The sequence below is a fragment of the Rattus rattus genome, chromosome 10 (assembly GCF_011064425.1).
Source record: "Rattus rattus isolate New Zealand chromosome 10, Rrattus_CSIRO_v1, whole genome shotgun sequence".
NCBI lineage: Eukaryota > Metazoa > Chordata > Mammalia > Rodentia > Muridae > Rattus > Rattus rattus.
The window spans coordinates 3,345,065-3,372,077 of record NC_046163.1 but is presented as its reverse complement, the minus strand read 5'-3'; the positions used below and the strand labels follow the sequence as shown (position 1 = coordinate 3,372,077).

Genomic DNA, 27,013 nt, shown 5'->3' with positions numbered 1-27,013 from the left:
GTGGGTTAGTGATATGCCTGAAATTTCTTTCTCACTTACATGGTCCCGGAGAGAAAAGCTTCCCATTCTTGTACTTTCTGGAGTTCTGAATGACTATGATATTTTTTGTATCTCAATAATATTACAATTGATTGATTTAAAGAGCGTTTAATCTTTTTTTAAATTAGGGATAAATGTGGACAGCTACGTAAAACGAACAAGGAAGGCGGGGGAGGAAAGCGGAAGCCGCGGGGCCTTCTAAATACGAAAGTCTCCGGAGCTTGCGCCAGGCTCTTCGCGGCGCCCCCCACTTAGACGCGGGGCTTCTGAGCGGGTGGGGGAGAAGGAACTGTTGCCGGTGCGGAGACCAGGCGGCCAGCGTCTGCAGGGATGAACCTCGAGTTGCTGGGTGAGGAGAGCTTGGCTGCGTCTTCCCTTTGGTACTGGGAAGGAGGGAACCTGGTCGGGAGGGAACGCAGGCTGCAACCTTAGGGACACTCTTCTGAGATGATTCATTGAGTGCTCAGGATGTGGAGTTGCAGCAGCAGGAGTAAGATCAGCTCCTGTCCGAGAAGAATGCATTACTTTTCTGAACCGCTTTCAGATCAGTTGTGGAGTCATTGAGGCACTTTTTGTAGGAGCTGCGATTTCGAAGATCGCAGGTGCTGAAGTAACAGAGCAGACAGGACCAGAGTTTTGGAGATGCAATCTGAGGAAGAGTGACCTAGGGTGGGTCAATTTTGAAGACCTGTCAGAGGAGTGGGTGGCTAGAGGGGATAACTCTTACTGGAACGGTGTTATTTAACCAGATTTTATTAAAAAAAAAAAGTGGGGGGTAAGAGTGTTGTAATTCGGCACTAAGTGGCGTAGTTGGCATTTAGGATCCAGTCATCTTGACTGCCAGTTTAAGGTCCTTAACCACAAGGAGGTGTAGACCCCCCGAAATGTGAACTACACAAGCAGTTGTTTTATTCTCACTATTCTTTTTAAGTCATTGCCTCCTAACCCCTTTTCCACATCAGTCTTTTCTTCTGGTCTCCCATGTGGTAATGTTTAGCATGATGATTCTGTTTTCAAGAGCTCCTACATGACTTGGCTTCCTTTAATGGTTGTTTTTCTTTTTTTTGTTTGTTTGTTTTGTTTGTTTGTTTGTTTTTGAGAAGGGATGGAGGGCTACAAAGATGATTTTTAAAGTGTCTGTCTTTATAGTGGCTTTTTGGAGCATGCATTCCTGCTTGTGGATGTAATACTGACAAAGTATGAAAGTATGTACATCTGTGTCTGAAATAAAAGACACCAATGAGAACATTTTTAACTAATTTATTATTTTGTGTGCGTGGGTGTTTTGTCTGTATGTATGACTGTGCACCGGTGATGTGCCTGGTGCCCACAGAAGCCAGGAGAGTCAGATCCCCTGAAGATGGAGTCACAAATGGTTTTGAGCTACAATATGGGTGCTGGGAATCTTACCTGGGACCTTTGAAAGGGCAGCTGGTGCTCTTAACCACTGAACCATCTCTGCAGCCCCTCTGTGAGATAATTTTTCTGCTTTGCTAAAATGTGGGTATTGTAATAAGGAGATAAGCAAGAGTTTAGATTGGTGCTGTTTATTTTGCAGAGACTCATGGATGCCAGGTTGGATAGTTTGCTTTTTAAGGAAGATAGGGCAGACCAATCGACGACTCAGTGGGAGTGCCGATTTATAAAGTCTGTCTGGCAGTAATAATGCACAGTTGAATGTTGAGACAATATAAAAACCAGTCTGGAAGGCCACAATGTATGAGTGATAAGGAATGTGTACTGGGTCATGGGAAGAAAAAATATTGGGGAGGTAGTGTTGGCAGGATTTGAGTATAGTAGTGATGAGAAAACGAACCACAAAATAGCGGTGCTTGATTATTAAGATATAAAGACATTTGATCGGTATCTTCAGCATTTGATATGTTGTTATAGACTGACAGCTTGAGAGACAGGTCTTGACTTATGATCACCGTTCATTTCGGCTTACTGAAACCCTGTGCTAGGTGGAAGGGAAAAAATGAGAGGGACAGAAAGTTGTCAGGGACAAGATCTTTGGTTATTTACCTGGAGGGAAAAGGATGAGCAGATAATAATAAGTTACCTAACGAATGCAGTGCTGCATGAACGAGGCACATTTTCAGGTTCCTTTCATATATTTCCCCCAAGTACAGCGGTATAGGATACAGGATAGAAGTTCCTTCCCATAGACACCAATTGAGTGTCAAGGCAGCACCTGAGTCTCAAAAGTGAGAAAAACCTCCAAATCATGTCTGGGCAGCTTGCACTGTTTAGCAGCCTAAGATGAAGGTGATTTTAGGAGGGTGTGGGAGAAGTAGAGACCAAGAGAGATGATTCTTATTTGTAAGAGGAAAAGAGGAAAGCTGTTACAAGCAGGGAAAGGGGACAGAGGTGATATGATTGTGGGAATAGTTACACAGTGAAGGACATCTGGCCAGATAAAGGAAGTGAAGGACAGGATAGGCTGTAGGATGTGCCACTCAGGTGGCTCCTAGACAGAATACCAACTTTACTTCTGCACGCATCTGACCACTTTTTGAGAGATTGCTGTATAACGGGTGGGCTGCACTGGAGATGAAAAATTACTGGGTCAGAGCCTCTTGCATCCCGGGTCCCGTGCACTTAGGCAGGTGCTACATCACCAGCCTGAGATAATTTCCAAACTCATCTTTTCCCATAACTCATAGTAAAAATACATTTTGTTTTTAAATTTAATTTTAATTTATTTAGTGTGTGGATTTGTGCATATGGGTGTATGCATAAGTGCACATGCAGATCAGAGGACAACTTTGGGCAGTCACTCTCAGCACACGGGTTCTGGAGCTCTAACTTAGCTTCTTAGACTTGGCAGCGAGCATCCTTAGCCACTGAGCCATCTCACTGGCTTGAGAAATAAGCTATTACAACCCCTGTGTGTGTGCATGTGTAGTTAGACTATTTCCAGCATGCTGTGTCTGTGATGTATGCCGATGTTTGTGTGCATGTGTGTGGGTGTTTGTCCACTCAAGAGGCCAGAGAAAGGAGTGATGTATCGTCCTTTGTCATTCTTTCTCTTTTCCTTTGAGGCAGAGTCATTTCTATCAACCTGGAGCTCATGGTTTTCAGTTGGACTGGTAGCCAGCAAGGCCTTCCTGCTTCTGCCTACCTGCTTTAGTGCTGAGAGAGCACTGGGGGTACTAGCCTGTGCTGGACTGCTGTGAGCTCTGGGATCTGAACTCCAGGTTCAGGCTTTGCAGCAAGCGCTTTTAACCACTGAGCCATCTATCCAGCCCTAGAATATTTTGAAATGATCTTTAAACCTTTCGTTCATTATCCTCTGATATTTCCTGCTCTAATCTATTTTTAAAAACTTGTTTTTCATGGACTATGATGACTTATTCATTTTTGGTAGATTGAATTGTACCATCTGAAAACAATAAGATACTGCTTTTTGTCCTGGATAAAAAACACAAACAGGAGAAGAGAAACAAATAATTCTGTACAATAGAGTTACAAAATATCACTTCAATGGGGGATCCACAGGAAAGCAGCTAGTGCTGCTCTGTTGATGGGATTGGTGTAAAACTTGGGGTACTTTTACAGATACTGAGATGGAGATGCCAAGCCACCAACCAACCAAAAGGGTAGGAGCTTTCTGTGAAGCAAACATTCCTAGGCATGAATGGGTGTATGGTGGAGAATACACATGAATGAGTGAGTACAGGAAATGGTGTATTCTAAGCTGGTACTCAGGGCATGGCTAGTTTAAGGTCTGGCACAGGTGCTCATAGTACAAAAACAAAATATTCAAAATGAATTATTTTGGCCAGGGCCAAGCTAAGCTTGCTTTTCAAAGTTAGTGTTTGGTTCTTTTTTTTCCCCAGCAAAGGATTTTGAGTGCGGGAGTGCTGTGATACAATTGTGGGTGGAGTTAGACCTGCAAGTTGTTTGAAAGACTGATCAAGGGAGGCAAGACTGGGCTCAAGGCAGTGTAAGAGGTGTGGTCATGTTAGAAGGATGGAATGGTATATGTTATCTAGACACTACAAATTGAAATTGACAGAGCCATCTCCTGTTAAAGGCAGCAGAATGGTCTAGATAGACCAGCTACTGTGATTCCAAACTGGTATGGAAGGGAGGAATTTGTTGGCAATTAAAAAATAGGACTATTGAGAGACGCTCATGACAGCCAAGTCTTGGAGATAAAGACTTTATCCCATGTGACAGGAGAAGCCTGGACTGCTTGCTCCAAGGCCATTTGAAGCAAGGATCCCACAGGGAAGACCTGAGGAGGTGCTTGAAGAATCGGATGAGATTATACTAAAAGCTAACACTCAGAATCCAAACAAGCAAGTCCAGGAGGAGGGTCCATAGTGGAAGATGGACACTGGTTTTAGGGACAGAGGGAGGAAAGCTAATGTAATTGAAGCCAAGATTGTAAGAGTAAGGGGACAAGAAAAGGTTTCAGTGTTTTATGAAACAGAACAAAGAAGTCTTGAGGGCTGGAAGGAACAAGTTATTCATTCAGTATTCTCTGATAAATAGTGTGTGTGTATAAATTCCCACTGTGAATTTTATAGGGAAAGGCTAACTAGATGGTGAAATTCTTTGTTTTTTGTTTTTGTTTTTTTTTTTGTTTGTTTGTTTGGGTTTTTTTTGTTTATTTTTTTTTTTTTTTGGTTCTATGGCAAATGGACAGTGTTTCTGGAACTAGCAGAATAAAATGAATAGTGGTTGTTGCCCAGAAAAGTTCTCATTAGATAAAGAATCTAGGTAGGTTTCTTAGCGCACATTGCTAATTGTTGTTCAATTCCTTGGCCCCTAAAAGAGCTTGTGATCACTGTTGAGATCCTTGAGGACTTGAGGAAAGCAAATATTAGCTATGCTGAAAGGAAGATGGGATATACCTTGACTTTCAGGAGAAAGCAGGTTTGGTTGGTAACTCACAGAGTAGTTAGTGACCTGCTGGGCAAATCTAGGCAGATTCTAGGAGTTATATTTTTTAGGCACAGGCATTGTTTCTGGTTCAGGTCTGGATCTTGCCTTTTTTTAAACTGTAGGACTTGGCCTTCATGCCTAGCTTTCATCTACAGAAATGAAGTGTGGTAAGACCTGTTTAGTAGTGAGTTGAGAGGACTGACTAGGTAAATGTAGAATTTGTAGTAGCCCACTCTGGCTTGAACCCTGCATACAGCTCAGGCCACCTTCAGCCTCAGTCCCACCTCTGTCTCCCAAGTGCTGAGATCATGTAAAGATGCTCATAACAATTCCTTTTTTAATGATTTTTAAATTTTTGTTTTGTGATTAAACATTTTATGTGTACATGATGCGTGTTCCTGTTTGTATGTGCACATGTTTGCGTGTGTATGTAGAGGCCAGAGGTTGATGTTGGGTGTCTTCCCCTTCCCATTTTGACATGGGGTCTGACACTGAACCTGGAGGTCTCTGATTGGCTAGAATGTTTGGCCAGTAGCAGGCATCTGCCAGTCCTATTCCCCTGTGTACACACCGGGCTTTTTACCCTTTACATGAATTTTGAGGCTCTGAACTCCAATCTCTAGCCAAATGGTTTTAAAAACTTATATTAAAAATATATGTAGATGGGGCTGGGGGTACTGGAGAAATGGCTCTGTCTGCTCTTCCAGAGGTCCTGAATTCATTTCCCATCAACCACATGGTGGCTCACAACCATCTGAAATGGGATCCGATGCCCTGTTCTGGTGTGTCTGAGGACAGCTAGTGTGCTCACATACATGAAATAAATAAATTTTAAAAAAAATGTGTGTGTGCATGTGTGCGTGTGTGTGCTCTCGAGTACACACGGAAGTCAAAGAACAACTTATGGAAGCTTGTTTTCTCCTATATTATGGGACTTGGGGATCAAACTCAAGGCTGCAGGCTTGACTTGCAGCCCCTTTCCCTGCTGAGCCATCCTACTAGCCTGATTTTTGTTTTTTTTTATGTTTGAGTGAGTACGTATTTTTGTTTACTTCAACCTGTGAATGTAGTCTATTGATTGGGACAGCAACACTAGCTATATTAGTATGGGTGCTCTCAAGTGCTACCCTGCAAGCACTTTAGCCACTGAGACACCTCTCCAGCCCATCATCACACTTCCATGTAACACATGTTCTACTTTAGTAACTTTAAAATCAGTATTTAAGAACATTTTCTCGATACAGCTCAGCATTTACATTCATTCCCTTTCATAGTTGTGTGTGTGAGAAGGGACTGGCTGGGGGTTTTTGTCAAGTAGGAATATGATAAGGAAATAATAGGATAGACTTGAGGACAGTTGGTGATTCTGCATTCTAGGGGCTCCGAGTGTTCTGAACCCCCAGCTTACAGTTCTAATGCTGGAGATTAGAGGCTTTTGACGGCAAAGTTCAGAGCCAGAGGCTTGTTGCTCAGGTCCCTAAGCAGATGCTTACGGTAGGCTCACCTGGTCAGCAGCACACCAGCTCCTGTGTCCTGAGGACAGCCTCAGAAACACTTTACTGTATGTTTATGAAATGACAGAAGTAAGAAGGCAAATACCATCTGCCTATGGTGATGAGTAGTGTGACCCCATGGAGCCCCTAAGCATGCGTCCACCCCACCCCACTTAGCCAATGCTGTGTTGATGTGGGCCCTTGTGTGCGGCTTATGCCTCATCTACTTTCTTTCTTTCTTTGCCTTGTTGCAGAGTCCTTTGGACAGAACTATCCAGAGGTGAGTTTAGTTTTGTTGTAATATGGGGGAAATGCTGACTGCCTTTTATTTATTTGGTGACAAATAATTAAATGTCTCTCACACATATTGCATTGGTGAAACTGGAGTGTTTAACTTCGAACAAGAGGTAATGTACAAGTTTGGCTGGAAATCTCAAAGTAATTTTTTAAATCTTAAGGTTCACTTTTCTTTAAATAAAAGGAAAAATTATTCACAACTTAAACTGAAGGACTTTTTAAACAAACAGTACTATCATCTACACAGGAACTTTTTTGTGAGTGCTTTACAAGTTTTGATAAGTGTATTTACTTAGTAATAATGATCACTATGTGTAATAGTGCACTTGTAACATTTCCTGTGCTTCATTGTGGTCATTGAGGTTATTATTTTTTTTTTTTCTCTTTGTTCTTCTTTTTTTCGGAGCTGGGGACCGAACCCAGGGCCTTGTGCTTCCTAGGTAAGCGCTCTACCACTGAGCTAAATCCCCAGCCCCGATTGAGGTTATTTTTTAAGGCTTAACACTGATGTAAAATAATGTAATTTTCTTAACGTCACACTCAGGCTATTTCATAGCTTTTACAATTTCCTGTAATCAAAGAATTCTTCTAGTAACACTGCGCATTTATGGCAAAGTACGGAGGTCCGTTTGAGTAAGAGATGGATCACTACCACTTCCAAAGTTTTTGGCTCAGTTAATAATTATTTGTTCATTTTAGCCTATTTAAAAGGAGTATGAACGCTTAGAAGAACACATTTCTATATGATTGTCCTTTATGACTGAGAACCCTTGTGTATATTTACTTGTCTTACAGGAAGCTGACGGAACTTTGGATTGCATCAGCATGGCCCTGACTTGCACCTTTAACAGGTGGGGCACACTGCTTGCTGTTGGCTGTAACGATGGCCGAATTGTTATTTGGGATTTCTTGACAAGAGGCATTGCTAAAATAATTAGTGCACACATCCATCCAGTCTGTTCTTTGTGGTAAGGAATTTTGATTTGATTTGATTTACTTTATTTATTTATTTATTTTTTTGTGGTATTAGAGATTGAGCCCAGGATTGTTTACATTCTGGGCAAACATTTTACTTACTGAGTTACATAAATACCTTCAGCCCCATGCTTCTTTTTCCTTTTTTCTGTTTTATGTGCATCTGTATAGGTATGTTGGCATGTGTGTGGCCTCATGTGTATATGTATGCCTACGTGCTTGTGGCCCCAGTGTTAATCGCAGGTGTTATAGATAGAACTGGTGGGAAAGGTGCCCCAGTTTTTCTGTGTATAGACTTGAACTTAGACCCTCCATGGTTAAGCCTTAGTTTATTTCTCCCATCATTTGTCCTCAGAGTCTAGAATTTAGGAATAAATCTGCCTCATCTCTGATACAAGTGATATCATCAATATTTTCCGAACCCTCCTTTTATGCCCAGGTATTGGCTTAAGAACTTTGTATATATTGACTAATTCTCTCACAGTCCTCTGTAAGTAAAGGCTCTATCCTTCCTGTCATGGATGAGGAATTGAAGTCCAGAAAACCCATATACTTCCCTAAGATCACCCAGCTAGAAGGTAGTAATATCTAGGCTGGAGCAGAAGGCTGATCTTTGAGCTTCTGTTCTTGCATTGCCTGCTAAGTTCTACAGTAACAAGCATTTTTCATCCCACAGTTTGGACTAATATTTGTTTGTGATTCCGTTATGTTTCTTCTATATTTCCTTTCTCTGATTCCTGCATTCCTGTGGGGTACTTGAACAAATTTAGGGTATTGTATTGATTGTGCCTTCTAGTGGTTACTAGATACAATGTTACATACCTAATTTACCACAATACCCAAGGGTTGACTCTGCAACAGTTCAGATGAAGTACAGTGCCCTGACATTTCCTTCAGTTGCCTCCCTTGTCTAAAATGTAATTATTTCACATATTTCCTCTGCATATACTGTAATTGGCACAAGACAAACCAAACATATAGTGATATTTTTTATCTTTTTCTTTTTGTTTAAAGACATTGGTTTACCCTATTTGTCCCTTTTTGAGATAGTCTCTGTACATAGCCCTGTCTCTCCTGGAACTCACTATGTAGACCAGGCCAATTTTCAGCTCAGAGATCCTCCTGTCTCTCTGCCTCAGGAGTACTAGGATTAAAGACGTGTGCCACCGTGCCTGACTCTTGATCTCTATAGTTTTTTATGAGAAATTGTCTTTATGTTACTGTTGTCATTTTCCTGTTTTTCCTATTTTATTTTGTTTTGTTTTTATCTTTCTAGACAGGGTTTCTCTGTAGCCCTGGCTGCCTTGAAACTCATTCTATAGACCAGGCTGCCCTCAAACTCAGAGATCAACCTGTCTTTGCCTCCTGAGTGCTGGGATTAAAGGCCTGTGCCACCACTACTTAGCCTCAGTGCCACTTTTAAGATTTAAAGTTGAGAACATTTCTGCATAATTTGTGTTTCGGATTTTTTAATTTTTATTTTATTAATTTTTCGATGTTATATCAAATCAGTTCTAACTATGGGGCTGAGGGTATGCCTTATGTCTGGGTATAACTTCTGACATTCCTAGGAGACACAAGCTCACAGCAAACTCCCTGTTCCTCTGGTTCTTAAGTGTTTCCACCCCATTTTCCCGATGTGCCCAGAGCCTTGGGTGCAGCAGTTCTGTTGTAGATGGGTCAGCTAGGCCTGGGCTCCACAGCCCTGCACTTTGCTTGGTTGCACTTTTCTGTAATCGTCTCCATATGTTGCAAAGAGAGTTGAGTACTACACTTATCTGTGGGTATAAAGAGAAATCTTTGGAATGTAGGTGGGGGTTACGTTGGTTTAGTAAAGAGGCAATTGTATGTTCTCATCCAAGATCTTTGACTTCTCTATTTCTGGGTGGTTGGCTAGGGTTTCCAGAACCAGGCATGATTTCCTTCTTGTTGAGCAAGCTTAAGTCCAGTTAGAGAACTGTTGGTTACTGCCAAGGTATGCGTGCCACTACTATACCTTTAGGGTTATTGGCCATGCTGGTTGTTGCTGTGGTTGGTAGGTGCCATAGCTGGGTGGGACAATTGTCTATTGGCTAATTCCCTCCTTTGGAAGCTTGCATAGTGCTTTCTGGTATGGTTAAAACCAATCCTGAGTGAGGTTTTTCAAATCAATTCTAACTATGGGTGGACATCTCTGCCTTATGTCTAAAGTTCATGGCCTTTTCACCAGTAGGGACTTCCTTCTACCTCTGGGGGTAACCAAGGAGAGTAGCAATGGCCTGTAATGTTTTGGGAGTCTTTTGGGCATCCCTGACCAGCAGCTCATGAGGGTTTCTCATGACTGCTGTTGATGGTCTTGTGTGCTCACTGGCCTTACGCTTGTTATGGATGACCTTGAACTTCTCATCAATCCTTTATCTCCGGAGTGCTCAGACTACAGATGTGGTCCCTGAACCTAGGGCCTCCTGCATACTAAGCAGTAGCTCTGTCAACTAAGCTCTGTCCTCAGCTCCTGGAATGGTTTCCTTGGCTTATATTGTTGGATTTCAGCCAGCCACCTGTTTTAGTCAGTAGGTTTTGTATGTTTTGTTATATTTGGAGAAATTTAGCTATTACTTCTTCAAATACTTTAAAGGTACATTCTAGTCTTTGTAGGAGTGACACAGATGTTAGATTATAGAGGGTAGACCCCCCAGCCCTGGCACATCAAGTCTCTGCAGGCTTAGGGGCATCCTCTCCCGCTGAGGCCTGGTAAGGCAGCCCTGTTGGAGAAGAGGATACCAAAGTTGGGCTCCAGCTTTAGGCAGAACCTCTGCTCTAGTTGGAGCCACACAAAGAGTCTGTCCACCTTTCAGTCTTTAACCAGGATGTCTAGTGTGCTTAGCTGCATTGAAGAAATGATTGTTTCTTAATTTCTATTGTTTTTGCCTTTGAGACAGTCTCTGTAACCCAGGCTGTCCTGGGACTCAGGTGCCTCCTTCCCCTGCCTCCTGAGCACAGGAATGGTAGGGTAGACGTCTAGCTGTGCGGACCTTGCTGACGATAATAGAGAACTTGTCTTGCTTGTGTTGGTGCTTTGTGGGAACAACTCTGGAAATTACGATGAGCATCAGCTCTGAAATCCCCCTCAGGCCCTTTTTGTGTTTCATGGTCTTAAAAGTCAACTGATTTGGGGACTTTACCAAGATATTCATCTATTATTTCATGGTATGAACTGTACTGTTATTTTGAAGTATAACATTACTGTATGTAAAGGTAGTACAAGAGCCAGGCATGGTGGCACATACCTGTAATCCCAGCACAGGTATTAGGCAATACCTTCTCTTTATTGGGAAATAAAGGCAGGAGAATCCTGAGTTCAAGGTCAGTTTGAGTATGTACTGAGACTTTCTCTCAGGAAAGGAACAAAAATAAAAAAGAAAGTCATGAAAATATCTATTGATTAGTTGAGGAGTTTGAAATAGATTTGACTATATTTTTAAAATGTTGACCTGTGCAGTTAGGTCAAAGTTGTATCTATAGTAATGGTGTGCACACTTTACTTTAGACCATGTGCTAAATCCACCTCTGTTTTTTTCCCCTAGTTGGAGTCGAGATGGTCATAAGCTCGTGAGTGCTTCTACAGATAACATAGTGTCACAGTGGGATGTTCTTTCTGGAGATTGCGACCAGAGGTTTCGATTCCCTTCACCCATCTTAAAAGTCCAATATCATCCTCGAGATCAGTATGTTTAAGATACTCCTTTCCTAGGGCGGGTCTCATTTCCGAGTGGATTAGCTCTGGGCTATGATATCTACAGATTAAGGTTTTAAGAGGCAAACGCAATACCTTTCCAAGCCTATATAAAATCCTCTTCTGTCTAGCTTGGTCTACTGGATGCATTGTAAGGAGACTGTAACAGATCATTAAGACTTTGGAAATGACCAAAGGTGGGAATGATGTGATAAGGGGCCCTGACCCTTCATCCTTTAGACTCCTTTAGAATGAAGAAACAGTTTCATTTTAAGACTACATTTACGGAAAAGCATTCCGGTATTCCATTATGCACACACCACTTTGATTTCTCGGGGATCCCCCATAATCTACTGTGTGAGTATGATGCTCATCCTGTGTGCCTCAGGCCTGGGCCATATTTGATAATGTCAGTATTTTGTTTTTACTTTATTAAGTATCTTACTAGTTTACTAAGTATTTTTAATGATCAACCCTCATTTGTCAAGATAGGCTCTCATACTTTGAGTCTGTTATTAGATTGTAGGTTTTATGTGTTTTCACCGTTTCATGTTTGTTGGAGCTGGGAGAGCCAGTGAGGAAAGTGCTCAGGGATCAGGGAGAAAAGACAGGGACTCAATCTGCTGATACCAAAGCAATAGCCAATATGTGTTCATATTTTTAAACAGGAACAAGGTTCTCGTGTGTCCCATGAAATCTGCTCCTGTCATGTTGACCCTTTCAGATTCCAAACATGTTGTTCTGCCGGTAGACGATGACTCGGATTTGAACGTGGTGGCATCTTTTGATAGGCGAGGGGAATATATTTATACAGGAAATGCAAAAGGCAAGGTAAGCTGTGAGGTTGGTGAGGAAAGGCTGGGTGTCTGCCTTGGCTCCTGTTTACTCCCTCTGCTCTAAGTGTCTCTTGTCCCTGGAATAATCTCTCACCGGATGAAATGTAGCTAAGTTTCCCTTCATGCCTTGATGCTAATCTCTGTACTTTGAATTAGAGTCAGCAGATGAGCTGATTTAGATAAGGATGGAGACAGTGTGGGTTTGCTTTACAATTCTTCCGGCACTTGGGGAGCACAGGCTGGAGAATTACTCCTAAGCTGAGGACCGTCTAAACCAAATAGTAAGGTCCAGGCTAGTTTGGAACGATACAGCGACTTATCTCAAGGAACTGGGACACACACACACACACACACACACACACACACACACACGCACACGCACACACACACACACGCACACACTAGGCGATAGCTTAGTTGTAAAGTGCTTCTTAGGTGCTCATGAGTCTTTGAGTTTAATCCCCAGCACCAGAAAAAAACAAAAAGGAAAGGACAGAAGCTTCTTCACCAGTTAGTAGTGGTGAAGAGAATATTTAAAAGTTATCTACTGGAACACACTGATGAGAATGTCTTAATATCTAGTTATATAAAATCCAGCGCAGCAGGGTGGAGGCAGTGTGTGCCTTTAATCCCAGCACTCTGGAGGAAGAGGCAGGAAGGTAGATCTCTGTGAGTCCTAGACCAGCCTGGTCTACAAAGCAAGTTCCAGGGCAGCCAGAGCTACACAGAGAAATACTGTCTTGAAAAAAAAAAAATTAAAAACCAGCCAAACAAAAAACCAGAATAAACATGTATATACTTGCACATTCACATAGAGAAACACAGTAAAAAACTATTTTTTTTTTTTTTTTTTTTTTTTTTCCTTAAACTTGCCCTTTGGGATGTTTGGAAATGTAGGGGTTTTGGGGGTTGGGGGTAGTACATTATAGGTGTTTCTTCTGGAAGCAGTTTTTAAAAAATTGTTGTTAAGATATATATTAACAGCTGTAGAGTACTTGCCTCCATGAGTGAGGTCCTGGGTTCTATCCCCAGTATAAGAATAATATATAAAGAAGATCCACATAAACTTATCCTTGTAAGCATTTTAAAATGTTAGGCTCATCGGTACTCCACACATTCAAGCCTCACCACGTCCTCTGCAGATCTCTTTTGTCTTGCATATTGAACCTCTGTCAGGGAGTCTGTCCCCAGGCCCTGGCAGAGTCACTCTGTGCCCTATTGCTGAATTTGAGCACTGTAGGCACTTTATGGAAATGGTATAATACTGTATTTCCCCATTTGCAACTGGCATATTTCATACAGCATAGTGTTCTCAGGGTGACTGTTGTACTGTGTGTCAGAATTTCCTTCCCTCCTCTTCAGAGTTCAATCATATCATATTTGTCTGGTTTGTTTCCACTTGTTAGCTCTTGTGAATAATGTCAAACGTGTTCTCAGAGTAGATGGTTAAGACTCTGTAGTTTATTGAAAGAAGTAAAATATAGTATCAGTTAATAAGATTGAATATATAGGACAATTCATATATATTTGAATTGTTACCAGGTCTCTTCACAGTTTAAAAACAAGTCAAATCTAATTGCTATTAATCATCAGAATATTTACTTCTTATTTTTGTTCTGTAAACTTCAGATCTTGGTCCTAAAAACAGACTCTCAGGATCTTGTTGCTTCCTTCAGAGTAACAACGGGAACAAGCAATACTACAGCCATTAAATCTATTGAGTTTGCCCGAAAGGGGAGGTGAGTGAGGCCTTGTCCTCTGTGTATGGAGTTTTTATAACAGACTCTCACTACATGACTCAGACCGGCCTGCGTCTTGTGGTTCTACCTCAGCTTTTTGAGTGCAGAGATGATGGCACTAACATGTCCAGTGAGGTCTTAGATTTGCTCTGGGTTTTTTTTTTTTTTAAGTGAATGGAATACAAATAACAATTATTATCTATCTGTTCTTAATTTAATAATTACTATTTTGATGATAATTATTATTGTAGTATGTGTAATTTATAAATTTTATTAAAGCTGTTAGAATTGCTCACTGTCTGGTTTTTAGGTTCATAAAATGTCCCTCACTGACCAGTAGTCAGGTTTTGTGGTTGCCAGGTTACCAGACATTTCCTTTACAGAAAGATGCTAGAATCAAAGTGCCTAGTGCATAGATCTGAGTGAAGGGTTAAATAGTTCACTTATGTTAACAGGCTAAGGACAAAACCCCAGGGCCTCCCTTATGCTAGACAAGTGCTCTAAAACTGAGGTGCACTCTCAGTCCAAAATAAATAAGCATCATTTTAAAAAAATACACACTTAGCTTATTGATATATAAATAGTCATACTGTGTTTGAAACAGACCAGATAAATAAAGTATGTAATTATTGAATATTACATAGGATATGCTTTAAGCAGACTGGTTCAGAGGTCTTGGATCTTAGTTCAGTCCAGACACTGTTAACATGAGGTTTGAGGATACTCAGGATAAAGTACTTGTATTTTTACTTTATTGGTTTGGAGTGACGAGTAGAGATACCTGGGCACTGAATCTTGACCATTCTTAGTTTCTCTCTGTTTAACTGGTCTAAAAAATAGCAATAGAAAATGTTAACAGGGGCAGGTTTCTGACTTGTCTAAAACCTCTCTCCTTTCTGTAGTTGCTTCCTGATTAACACAGCAGATCGAATAATCAGAGTTTATGACGGCAGAGAGATTTTAACGTGTGGACGGGACGGAGAGCCTGAGCCTATGCAGAAACTGCAGGACTTGGTGAACAGGTAGGTATTGATGCCAGAGAGTGTGGGACCCACCTTCCCTGGGCTCCTGTTCCAGGTTCTTTTAGGAACGTTCTTTGTCTTTTAGGACTCCATGGAAAAAATGTTGCTTCTCTGGGGATGGGGAGTACATAGTGGCAGGCTCAGCGAGGCAGCATGCGCTGTATATCTGGGAAAAGAGCATTGGCAACCTGGTGAAGATCTTGCATGGGACCAGAGGGGAGCTCCTGCTGGACGTGGCTGTGAGTAGAGCAGGGTGTTGCTTTGGTGGCACACACTAGCATGGCTTGAGTCTGCTCTGACCAACAACTCTTCTCTCTCTTACATTACGATTTAGTGGCATCCAGTTCGACCCATCATAGCTTCTATTTCTAGTGGCGTGGTGTCCATTTGGGCCCAAAATCAAGTAGTAAGTATTTTTCTGGTTGATTTGCTTTGAAACTTGGTATTTCTTTTTACCAAAAAAAAAAAAAAAAAAAAAGTCCTACTGAGTAAACTAAATACTACTTTAATTACTTTGTTTCACGTCTGACCCTTATAGCCTAATTAAGCTCATTATATTTAGTGGCACTTCAGGGGGCGTCCTTAGTTCACAGCTTTGTTTCCACGTATATACATTTTCCACAACTTTTTAACATTCCTTTTGCTTTCTCATCTGAACACTTTTAAACTACCTTTGTGTAGTATGTTTTGTAAAGAATAAAGGAAGTTGTGATTTAGGAAAGAAATGCAGTTAATAAATTTGAAGTGTTTATATAAAAAATATATAAAAAAATTATATCAAGTTGGCAAATGCTTAGATACCTAAGATTTTATTCTCTTATCCCAGGTTTAATCTTAGAATGCTTCGTCTGATTCATGCTGAAGATAAGTTGTCAGAACTTACATTGTTACTGATTTTTAGATTGGTGACTCGTCTGTTTTGTCATAGGAAAATTGGAGTGCATTTGCACCAGATTTCAAAGAGTTGGATGAAAATGTAGAATATGAGGAAAGAGAATCAGAATTTGATATTGAGGACGAAGATAAGAGTGAGCCTGAGCAAACAGGTGATGTCTCAACAGCAGATGGTATTCCGAAAGGAAAAGCATGCTTTTACTTAATGTGTACTTGGTGTTGAAACTGTACCTGAGAGCGTCACTTGCCACCTTTCCCTCGTGAGTATGTAGTTTTCACAGTGCTTGACGAGTCTTAATGTATGTGCTGCTCAAGGGCTCGCACGGGCATACCGGTGCTCTCGCAGCTCTCCTGACATGTCATCTGTATGTCGTGCTGAGTCACAGGTGATTAAGTGAGAATGTACACACCCCACACAAAGCACAGAGGTGTGCTCAGGCTCAGTTGATGTTGTGTCTTCTGTTACACCTTCATCAGTAGTAAAAAGGCCAAGAGCATGGGCGCTGATACAAGGCAGCTTTTGGCAACATACTTAGACTTGCATCCCTCATCTCTAAGGTGGGATAAAGGTAACACCCATTTCTTTGCATTGCAAGGGATAAATAAATATTTAGTGTAAAACACTTAGTGTGTGCTTAGCCTGTAAAAGAACCCCTAAGACTTTTATTATTATGATCGTAATCATTGTTATTTTTAATCTCCTAAATTTCTGACTAGGAACTCCTTGGAGATAAAGATCTGACCTTTTTCTTGCTGTTTGGAGGCAGAGTCTCATTGTTGTGGCCCAGCCTGGCCTCAGACCTCCCTTTCTGCACCAGCCTCCCAGTGCTGAGATTGCACGGGTTCATTATCACTCCCTGGAGATTTGACTTATCTTCCTGGTTTCTCAATTAGCAATAATCACGCCCTGGATAAACCTCATTGGCTCTCCAGCTTGACTCTGCTCTTCACTTGTAGGTTTTAGGTAACTTACATGTCTCCTGGGATTTAGAAAGACCTCTAAGGATGCAGAAAGGTGTAGGTAGTTTTGGCAGTCTTAGATTATGTTTTGTGAACCTTCTTAGATGTCCACATAAATCAGGCCCTCTTCTTGTCTCCCCACCAAGGACAGGGTGTATTAATTTACTCTGGTGTCTACTGTGTTATGTTGAAATGATCTGTCTGTTTCCTGGGTAGACTGTGAGACCTTGTGAAGAGCTGTTCCCAACTTCTTGGCTGTCACTATTTCCAGCGTCAGTATCTAGTGGGCATTCAACCTCTACTGTTAAGTGATTGAATGAAATGAACTGTTGGGTTAGTCTTAGGTAACAAAGAGTTTTCCATATCTTTTTAACCCTCCCCAATATTCTCTCCTGCAGGGGCTGATGCTGCTGAAGATGAGGAAGTGGATGTCACCAGCGTGGATCCCATTGCTGCCTTCTGTAGCAGGTGAGCAACTTCAAAGGCTGAGTGTCACTCCTGTGTCTTGTGCACTGCCCAGTTTCCCCAGCTTTCCCTCCACTTCCAACTGCTTACAGTAGAATAGAGAACAGTCCTTTTCTGAACAAAATGTAATACAGATTTTAAGTAACTGAAGTAAAATCAAGTGTGGTGGAGCTCACCTTAATCCCAGCACTCAGGAGGCAGAGGCCAGTGGATCTCTGAGTTTGAGGCCAGCCTGGTCTAGAGTGATTTCCAGGACAGCCAGGGCTACACAGAAAGACCCTGTCTCGGGGTCTGAAACAAACAAACAAACAAACAACAACAACAAAAAAACTGCAGTAATGATCTTAGTCTACCTGTGGTTATCAGCTCACTGTCTTCTCATCTGGTTTATTTCCTTCATTTCAGCTTTCTTAAAGTCTAAAGCTGTAACTGTTGTGTGTACTAAATGTAGGCACTAGAGGAAAGGCTGAAGGGCTTGTGGTTTAAGCAACTATCTCCTCTTTTTTCCAATCCCTTGTCTGATCCTGTTCCAAATAGTGATGAAGAGCTGGAAGATTCAAAGGCTCTATTGTATTTACCCATTGCCCCTGAGGTAGAAGACCCTGAAGAGAATCCGTATGGCCCCCCACCGGATGCAGTCCCAACCTCCTTGATGGATGAAGGGGCTAGCTCAGAGAAGAAGAGGCAGTCTTCAGCAGACGGGTCCCAGCCTCCAAAGAAGAAACCTAAAACGACCAATATAGAGCTCCAAGGAGTGCCGAATGACGGTGAGACGCCTCCTTATTTATTCCCAGTGTCTGTGGTTTCATTACTTTATGTACAATAAGTCATTTCCTACTTGAGCCATTTCTACTCTAAAGGAGTTTCCCATGAGTTTTTCTACACAGCTTTACAGTTCTGTGATAATTGAGTTTGTGTTCACTTTTAAAATGGGGACATTCTGCCTCCAGTGTCTTGCCTACAATGACACACCTTGTCTTCTGACACATGTGTCAGGATTTGTTTCCTTGAACTGTTCATCCCCCTCCTGCTGGCCTCCACAATAGAGTGGCTTTACTGCCTGGTACAGTGCCAGTCAGAGCTGCATGGTCATTTCCTCCTGCTTGCCTCTACAGTGAGTGGCAGCTTTCTTTACCACATGTTGCAATGCTTTGATAAGGGGAGGGTGGTATTACCTAACGTTGGGCATCTTCCATTCTTTTTTCTTATACATAACAGTAGGTCAGTTAGGTATACGACTGTACAGTCTCTGATGTGTACACTTGATTCCAGGCACCACTGTGTAGTTTCTGTACGATTGCTCATATTGTCATCTGCCCTGCAAGTTAGTTTATTATTTTTGCTTTTGAGAAAAGTTGGACTGAAGTAGCTTAGTTTGTCCAAAGTCTCACAGAAAATGGACTCAGGTCTCTTGCCCCAGTCTGTGCATCTCTTTTCTGATCCTGTATATGTGTGTGTTGTGTGTTCCGCACACACCTGTTCAGGCTTGGATCACGTTAGTATGAGTGGGTATTTTAATTGTTTTCTGGTTTGGAGTGGCTGTGGTTTGGTATAAACCATATAGATTTGTGTGTGCCTTTGGTCCAGCAAGTATTTGTCAATTTAGTAGACATTCTTTTGTAATTTTAAAAATAATCAATTTTTTTCTTAGAGTAGTGATGTGGGACACAATAGCAAAGCTCTTTGCACTCAAAGGTCTGGTTGGGATGCAGGACCAGGGTGGTATGCACTGTCTTTCATGGCTGTCTGTCCCTCTGCAGAAGTCCATCCACTGCTGGGTGTGAAGGGGGATGGCAAATCCAAGAAGAAGCAAGCAGGCCGGCCTAAAGGATCAAAAGGTAAAGAGAAAGATTCTCCATTTAAACCGAAACTCTACAAAGGGGACAGAGGTTTACCTCTGGAAGGATCAACGAAGGGTAAAGTGCAGGCGGGACTCAGCCAGCCCTTGGCAGGTAAGGACACATTGGGAGCACCATCTGGCTTGCTTTGTGGCCTTGCTTTGTACAGCTGACTTCCTTTAACTGCAGTGGGATTTTCCCTCCCTGTCTTCCTTCTTTCTCCCCAGCATCAAGTAATCTCTGGAGCTCAAGCTGCTAAGGGCAAGCTAAGCCAAAATCGACGTAATTCATTGGCTCTCACCCCTAGGTCCATACGTAGATTTCAAGGGTCCCAGATACACACAGAATGTTATGTGAGTGTAAGAACTCGCACTTTCCATTGGATTCCTATAGGAAAATCTGTGACCCAGAAAGCGATGAGCCTCTAGCTAATACATTTCTTAGTCTCTGTCTGCCTTTGGTGTTTTGCTTTTACATTTTTATTTGTGGATTTTTCTTTAGTTTGTTTTTTATTTTAGCCCTAAGGCAAGTAGTCAGAAATACAAGCTGGTTTGATATAACACCCGACTATTAAACTTCATCATCTTCATACTGTTGAGATAACCCAAGAAGTAGGGTTCTTCCTCAACCATCTAAGGAAAGGAGGAAGTTTCTTATCGGTACCATAATGTTAAAGAAGAAAAAAGGCTTTGAGGTTTCCTCCAATATTCGAGACTAGGAGGAAAATGCCAAAAAGACATTTTTAACTTGTAAGTGTCCTTTAGGTTGGCCTGAGCCTTTAATATCTGACCCTTTCAGCCCCTAATATGTGATACACAATTGAGTCTCATCAACGAATGGAAATACCTGTGAACCAGTTAACTCGTGCTTGTTTGTAAAATAATGATCAAGTTAGAGCTCATCACCACTTAAATGTCCTTGGGACTTAAAGTCTATATCTATCCATTAGGTAGACACATACACATATACAGGGGCGCGTGCGTGCGCGCGCGCACGCACGCATGTACACACACACACACAGAGAGTGAGTGAGTGTGAGGGAGAGAGAGAGAGTACTTTGTTAATATAATATGCTTTTTTGTCCTAATTGACACAGGTTAGATAAAGTGTCAGTGGTTATTATATTTAGGTTTTTTTCCCTCCACTTTAACGTTTAATTTACATGTGTTAAAAGTACATATGATAAATAGTGGAATACAAAGTGGAATTCTTTGTTCAATTTGGTTAATTGTTGCCTATAAGTAGGAATTATTTTCTACAGAGAAATTGAAGAAGAGACTGGGTCTTTAGTCCCCTGAGTGTGGTACATCTAGACTTGAGGTTTTCAGACTGCAGCATTGTACCACTGCGTCTGCTAGTTCCCCTGGAGTGAGTGTGGCTGTTACGTCCCTACCTCCATGCTGAGGCCAAGGCTGTGTGTGTGGATCATAAAAGAGTCAGCAAGGGCTACAGAGGAGCAGGTGTTTGATCGCTACAAGCAAAGATGGTCTCTCTATAGCCCATGTGCATAAGATTAACAGTTAAGAATGTGAGCTCGAGTGGATTTTCTGGCACAAAAAGCCCAGTTGCTTTTAGCATGATTTAAAATGTGGCCAGATGTATACAATTAATCAGCGCTTGAGGACAGGGTCTCCGTGCTGCCTTTTTTCTTTTTTTTTTAACTCAAAGAAAGTGACTCACTGTGTCACAGACCAGGCTGACCTCGAGCTGGGAGAGGTCTTCCTGCCTCCGTCTCCAGAGCGCTGACGATGTGTGTGTGCGAGCATGCCTCACTTTTCTCCCCTCTAATTCTTCAGGACCATTCTGTAAGGACGCAGGGGATCTGTGGTATGGCTCCATAGAGCAGCATTTGTCTGACTTGTGCAAGGCCCTGTGTTTGAGCTGCATCACCAGAAAAAAAATTAGTTAAAATTAATCTTGTGCTTTCCAATAGGATGTATATATAGTAAATGATAAATAAGCCACTACAGAATTTTAAAATTCTTTCTCAATAATAGAATGGCTTAAAGTTTCAATTTTAGTTGATATGTTCACTAGTATGTCTAAATGAGAACCAAGATCAAAATGTTGGAAAATCTACTCAGTTTTGGGGAATAAATTTTTTATTCCTCAAATTCCATAAATACTGAATCTGTACATTAGTATTATTGTCTTAGTGGCAAAAAAGAGTTTGCAATAAAATCCTGAACTGTGTGTGGTGCCTACTGGGTCTTCATGCAGGCCAGCATTTTAACTTTTCTCTAGGGTCCTGTGAAGTCGACACATCCATTGTTACCTAGTTTAGCTTCCAGGCTGAAGAAGTACTGAGTCATTAAAGGTAGAAGTGTGTTCAGGAGCCAGGGTAGTTCACGCTGGCTTATCCTAATTACTTTTGGGAAGCACTGAAGTGGGTGAGCCTTAAGAAGAGGCTGTTTAACAGCTCTGTCCTTAAGGACTAGAGAACTTGCCCCTGCTGGGGTGAGAGGACAGACGGATTCTGTTTATAAGGAGCAGAGCAGCCCCTATCCTGCAGCCCCTCCCGATTGCATGCTTCGTGTGCTTCTCTGTGCAACTCTGTGTCCTCCTTCCTGTGTTCTCCTTCTCCGCCTTGATTCATTGATCTGTTCCTGAATGGAAATCTCCAGAATAGACTGAATACCACAGTGCTAAGGAACAGAACCTAGCTTAACCTCAGCAGTGAGCCTGAGGCATGGCTCCAAGACCTTCGGAGGGCTGCCTGTGGCTTTCCTGACAGGGCAGTACAGTTTGGAACTTTGTGAGGCTACAATTTTGTCCCACATAATTTTAGAAATACTGCTTTCAGAGTAAGCTATCATATCTTCTATGTGGAGTTCTTTGGTTGAGGCAAGGGCTTCTTCATTCAATAGCATGATGGTTTTGGAGGTTCTTGAGCAAACCTGGAGCTGTTGCTGCTATGTTGTGGCCCAGGGGCCTCTAAGGAAGCTGATATTTTTACAATTCAGATGTTTTCAATATAAGATAGTATATAGCAATTGTTTTCACCAGATGTTAAAAAGTAAAACTCATACAGAGTGCCTGTAGCAGAGAGCCCTTTGAAAATTAGCCCACAGTATTGGGGTGTAGGTCAATGTTAGAGCTGGCCTAGCATGTGCAAGGCTGTAGGTTCTACTCTCAGCACTGCAGAAACAGTCTGCTCTGAGGATTGTGTTAAAGGTTCATTTCTGTGGCCTCCCCCTTTTGGGAGTGGGCGGCAGTCAGGACAGGGTTTCTCTATGTAGCATTCTATAGACCAGGCTGGCCTCAAACTCACAGAGATCCACCTGTGCTGAGTGCTGGGATCTAAAGTGTGAATTTCCTTTGACTGGGTAATTTTTGCATTAGTGTCAAAATTTTGAAGGCAGAATTGTAGGGGTAAGCTGTGTATGCTCTAGCCAGATAAATGATAGCTGTTTATTAATATGTGCAAGTGGCCATTTTGTAAACCTTAATAACTCTAACAAAAAAACTGCCCTTATCTGCCATGTTATGAGAGATTAAGGATTAGGGGGAAATTGGAAGGCAGATAATTCACTGTCAATCAGTCTGGGACTACTGTAGTCCTTTTGTGTCACACAGCTTGTTAGTGTTGAATTACATAGGAAGGGCAGCACTAATGAGGATACTTCTCGAGGAAACCAGATAAAAGTAACCCTGAGTCAGGGACTCTCCAGGGACAGGCCTGCTGACACCATTTGTCTAATCTCTGTTTCTGTCACCTTAACTCTATTTCCGAGCTTGAGGTGAGAACACAAGCTCCATTTTCCTCGTTACCCAGACTTCTGGTTCCTTATCAGCACAGTGCCACAGAGGACTGGTTTGTCACAGATAGAATCTTACCCCACCCCCATGTAGACACTAGTGTCTTGATACACACCTGGATCTGTTGAAGGTGTCAAAGGCCAAAGTGTGCAGAAGAGCTGCTGCATAGAGAAAGGACACTGTGCTCACTGCCCTACTTTGGGGCAACTATTCACTGCCTTCTGGAACTAGACTCACCCAGTCGCTTGCCAAAACCCCAATTAGATAAGTCGGTAATGAGTTAACTGCTCATTTGTCCTTCCTCCTCTTTTTTAGAAATAATTATCACTCAAAGGCTAATTTATGGATTCTAGTAAGACTTGATGCCTAGTTGGATATTCTGTCTCATATCTGTATAATCATCCTAGCTGACCAATGAAGGATTGGAAATCATGTCTGAGTATTCATTCTCTTTGGCCATCCTGAATTAGGCTCTGCTGGGAGAGACCAAAAATAGCTGTGAATCTCAAGCTGAATTTTTCTTAATACTAAACTGCTGGAGACTTCCTGTATGATGCAACTAACTGGTTTCTGTGAGCCAGATGCTGCAGGCCTTGTAGGCTGTTTTCTTACGTTTCAGTAGAAAGTTTGTATCTGGTCTTAATTTCAGTCTGTCCTTAGCAAATGTGACTGTTTTTATTGCCAGTTTTCATTTATATATTAGAACTTCATTTTAAAAATAACATTCACAGCAACTTTATAAATGAAAACCTTTTTTATTATGCAGTTGATTTTCACCATTTTACCACTCCAAGCCTTGTGCAACCTCTCACTGAAGTTAGATCCTGGAGGTTTTCTTCACCTTGCTCTGTTTTTATACTTCCTAGTTAATAGTTCACAGCAGCCCATTTAAAGATGTCCCTCAGAGGTTGAACAGCTTCTATGGAGTCATCAGGGAAGTGGCTGTTTGATCTTACTATTCAGGATTTTGTTCACTTGCCAGTTCTTGCGTAGAGGCAGACACGAGATCTCATCAGCATCACACCGTATCTGGGGCTCCAAGCTGACAAGAATGAGAATGTCACTTAAGGAGCAGTGGGGCTTGAACAGGAGATGTCTTGCTCACTGTTTATCTATAGTGACTGATTAGTCTAACAGGAAAGACTCAAAGGGTCAGTACCCTTATTTTTGTCTATTGTGATTGCCAGAGAACCCGATTATCAGCTTAGCATTGTGTGGACGCTCCTCCACTTACACTCCCTTCGAACACACTGGCAACACATTGAGACAGTGATGAATAGGGCTTTGGAGTACGGATGGGCAGTTGCTTCAATGAAGAGTGATTGGGAGTTGGGTTATGCATTCTTCTTCAAAGGGAGATGTCCTTAGCCTGTGTGTGCATGCGAAAATGCTAAAGGCAGTCTTTTGGTGTCTAATCTCTTTAGCAGGAGGAGCAATCTCAGAACTGCTATGAAGACCGGGAAACTCTTGGTTCTCCTCACTCTGTCGTCAGGTAGCCTTTGGACAGTATGGCCAATCATCTGAGATTGGCCTTAGTTGAAAACAAAGGCCTCTGCCTCCCACCCAGGAGGTGAAGGAGTGGATCCTATGTTTGAATGAAGAAGTGAATTATGGAAGAAGAGCACATGTCCCCGCCTTCCCTTTCAAGCATAAGTCCAAATAGGCTCTCAGGAACGAGGATGCATGCAGACATCGGGAGATTTGACCCACTTCCACCTACACGAGGTGGTGTTGCTGGTGAAGAATGCCCGTGTTTTGTTCACCTAACTGTTGAAGTCACATCTTCGGACATGTCCTTTCCCATCTCCTGTTTGCCTTCCATCCTCAGTGCATGTCCTCAAGTGACTTGTTCTTTTCTGAAAATTTGCTACCAGTACCTAGGAAGACTGACACATTTTCTGTTTCTTTCATTTATAACTTTCCCCTCCCAGATGCTTCCTGTATTTCTATATTGTGTATAAAGGTTGGGCAGAGAAGCAAGTGCTCAAAAGATTTCAAGCTGGCAGGAAGGAAGATCGAAGGCCCCATCACTCTGTCTTACCGTAACCTTTGCTCAGGAGGCTGGGCTCTAGAGAATCAGGGGTTTCCCTTGCATTGCATGTTTTCCAGGATCAGATGTTTGAATAATCATGGTTTTTGGATATGATTAGTTTTATCCATCTCCAGCTAAGACTCATCAGTAGTTTGTGTGTTACTTTACCTGTGTTGACTTCCAGAGTTGGAAACAAAGCAAGGTGTGTTTCTCCACAAGGTTCTTTCTGTGGGTGTGGGGCACTGTGCGAGGGCTGACTTGAGGCCCCAAATCAAAGCAACAGCAGCTCACTTCAGCAGGTGCGTGCGTGTGCGTGCGTGTGTTAAATCATTGCCTGTGGAGAGCTTGTCCCCGGCAGCCATGGTGTGGTCTTTCCTGGAGCCACGTCCCCCTTACTGTCTTTTCACTCACTTCCTTTCTGTGAAAGGTTGCTTAGCTTTTTACCCTTCTCTTTCTCACTCTGGCTCTCTCTGTATTTGCTGTTCTTTTAATAAAAATAGCAAATTAAATGGCTTTGTACAATAAGTGTTTGAAATTTTCTGAAAATCCAAAGTCAGGAAGCCAAGTGTGCAAAGGGTTAGTGGCCTCTGGCGATAGCTTTGACTTGCCCTGGGTCATACTCTCAGCACTGAAAGGAGGTTTGAACACTGTGCAAATTGTGAAATCTCTATCAGTTGGTGGAGGCTCCTTCAGATAGCCAAACCCGTCGATTACATTTACCGTGGGGTAGAGGTGGCAGGGGACACGGCCGGAAGTCTCCAGTGTCGTGCTGGTGCTGCTTCCTCAAGTGAGTGAGACCAATGGTTGTGATTGGTAAGTGGCTCACAGGACATGTTTTAATTTGTAGACATTATATCCATGTCATGTCTCTTTACAGCACACCACAGTGGTGTGCACACCGATACAGGGGTTTCTGCCTTGTGTGTGTGTGAAGTGGCTTGATTTCCTCCATCTCCCGGGATGCTAATGCTGTGTCCATTTCCACTAACGAGCTACCGAGTAAATCGGTTCAAACCCTGCCAGGTCATCTCTAGCAGCAGCTCCTAATAACTATTTGTGCTTTTGGAATCTTTTCGTCAGCCTCTAGAACCTTCCGTCCACTTTCAGCTCGGATTTCTCATTTGTGTAATATATGTATATTTCCTTCTTGCTGTCATCCTCCCCGCCTCTCCATTTTATTTCTTAAAAATGTTCTGTAGTTTTGTACAAGATGAGACTTAGCCTTGGGTAACTTCTTGCTAAAGCTTTAATGCTTTGTAAATAAAATTGGATGTTTATCAAACCACAAGTATACGTTTGTTTGTAAACACTGCCTGCCTCTGGGACTCGGCAGCCACCTTGTGTTCATATAAGAGAAAATACGGGTGGATTTTAGATCTTTCTCTATGGTCACTGGGACCCAGAAGGGTCAGGCCGTTTGGAGCTCTTCTGTTGTACAAACTAGAAATAAATGATTTGATCCAAAAGCTGATGCTAATGAAAACAGTCACATGGGGATTTATCTTCTTACTCTCTAACTCCATTGAAGCTTTGAGGAGGCCGCAGTGCTAGGCACTCTGGGAGGATGCAGTAGTGTATCCTAGGGGTCTAGCCTCCAAGGAGCTTCGTTAGTCTAAATATGAATTCTTCTTGTTAGTTCTGTTCTCTGATGAAATAACTTTGACATCAATACAGAGTAGTCATTATCTCATAGAGAATAAGATGTCTCAGAGACTCAGGTGTGGTTTTAATGATTACCAAATCTGTCTGCTTACTAATCTTCTGTCACTAAGAACCCGTCTTTAGCATCATAGCTGTTTCATAGCAACCTTCATTGATGTAAACAATGAGCTCCTCTGTGCTGCAGGGTAAATAGAGCAGACTAGAGTCAGGCAGCATCATTCATGCTCACACTAGCCAGGTCCTGGTTCACTTAGAAGAGAGCACTGGGACAGGACGAGCTGCCTCCGCCATAGCAGCGTCCTCGCTTGCTCCTCTGGAAGGAAGGTGTGTTGGACGAAATTCTCCCTCACATGTCCTTCTAACTCGGGCTGGTCTCACACTTGTGTGTAGCTGA

The 27,013-nt window shown here is 42.2% G+C and overlaps 1 protein-coding gene across 4 annotated transcripts; it reads left to right on the top strand.

Annotated features, from left to right (window-relative positions):
- Positions 1 to 26,239, top strand: Rbbp5 (RB binding protein 5, histone lysine methyltransferase complex subunit). Of its 4 annotated transcripts, none has more exons than XM_032914777.1 (14): positions 1 to 388; positions 6,683 to 6,708; positions 7,521 to 7,693; positions 11,264 to 11,404; positions 12,081 to 12,243; positions 13,878 to 13,987; positions 14,890 to 15,009; positions 15,095 to 15,248; positions 15,344 to 15,415; positions 15,938 to 16,055; positions 17,262 to 17,331; positions 17,866 to 18,095; positions 19,089 to 19,280; positions 24,350 to 26,239. In XM_032914777.1, exons 1-14 carry the CDS (start codon positions 370 to 372, stop codon positions 24,376 to 24,378), a joined length of 1,617 nt encoding a protein of 538 aa, XP_032770668.1. In that variant the 5' UTR covers positions 1 to 369; the 3' UTR covers positions 24,379 to 26,239. The 4 variants fall into 4 exon arrangements, with proteins under 4 accessions (XP_032770668.1, XP_032770672.1, XP_032770671.1 ...); XM_032914781.1 differs by having other exon boundaries at positions 219 to 388; positions 7,521 to 7,576; XM_032914780.1 differs by having other exon boundaries at positions 219 to 388; positions 19,089 to 19,166; positions 24,353 to 26,239.
- Positions 26,240 to 27,013: the final 774 nt, after the last annotated feature.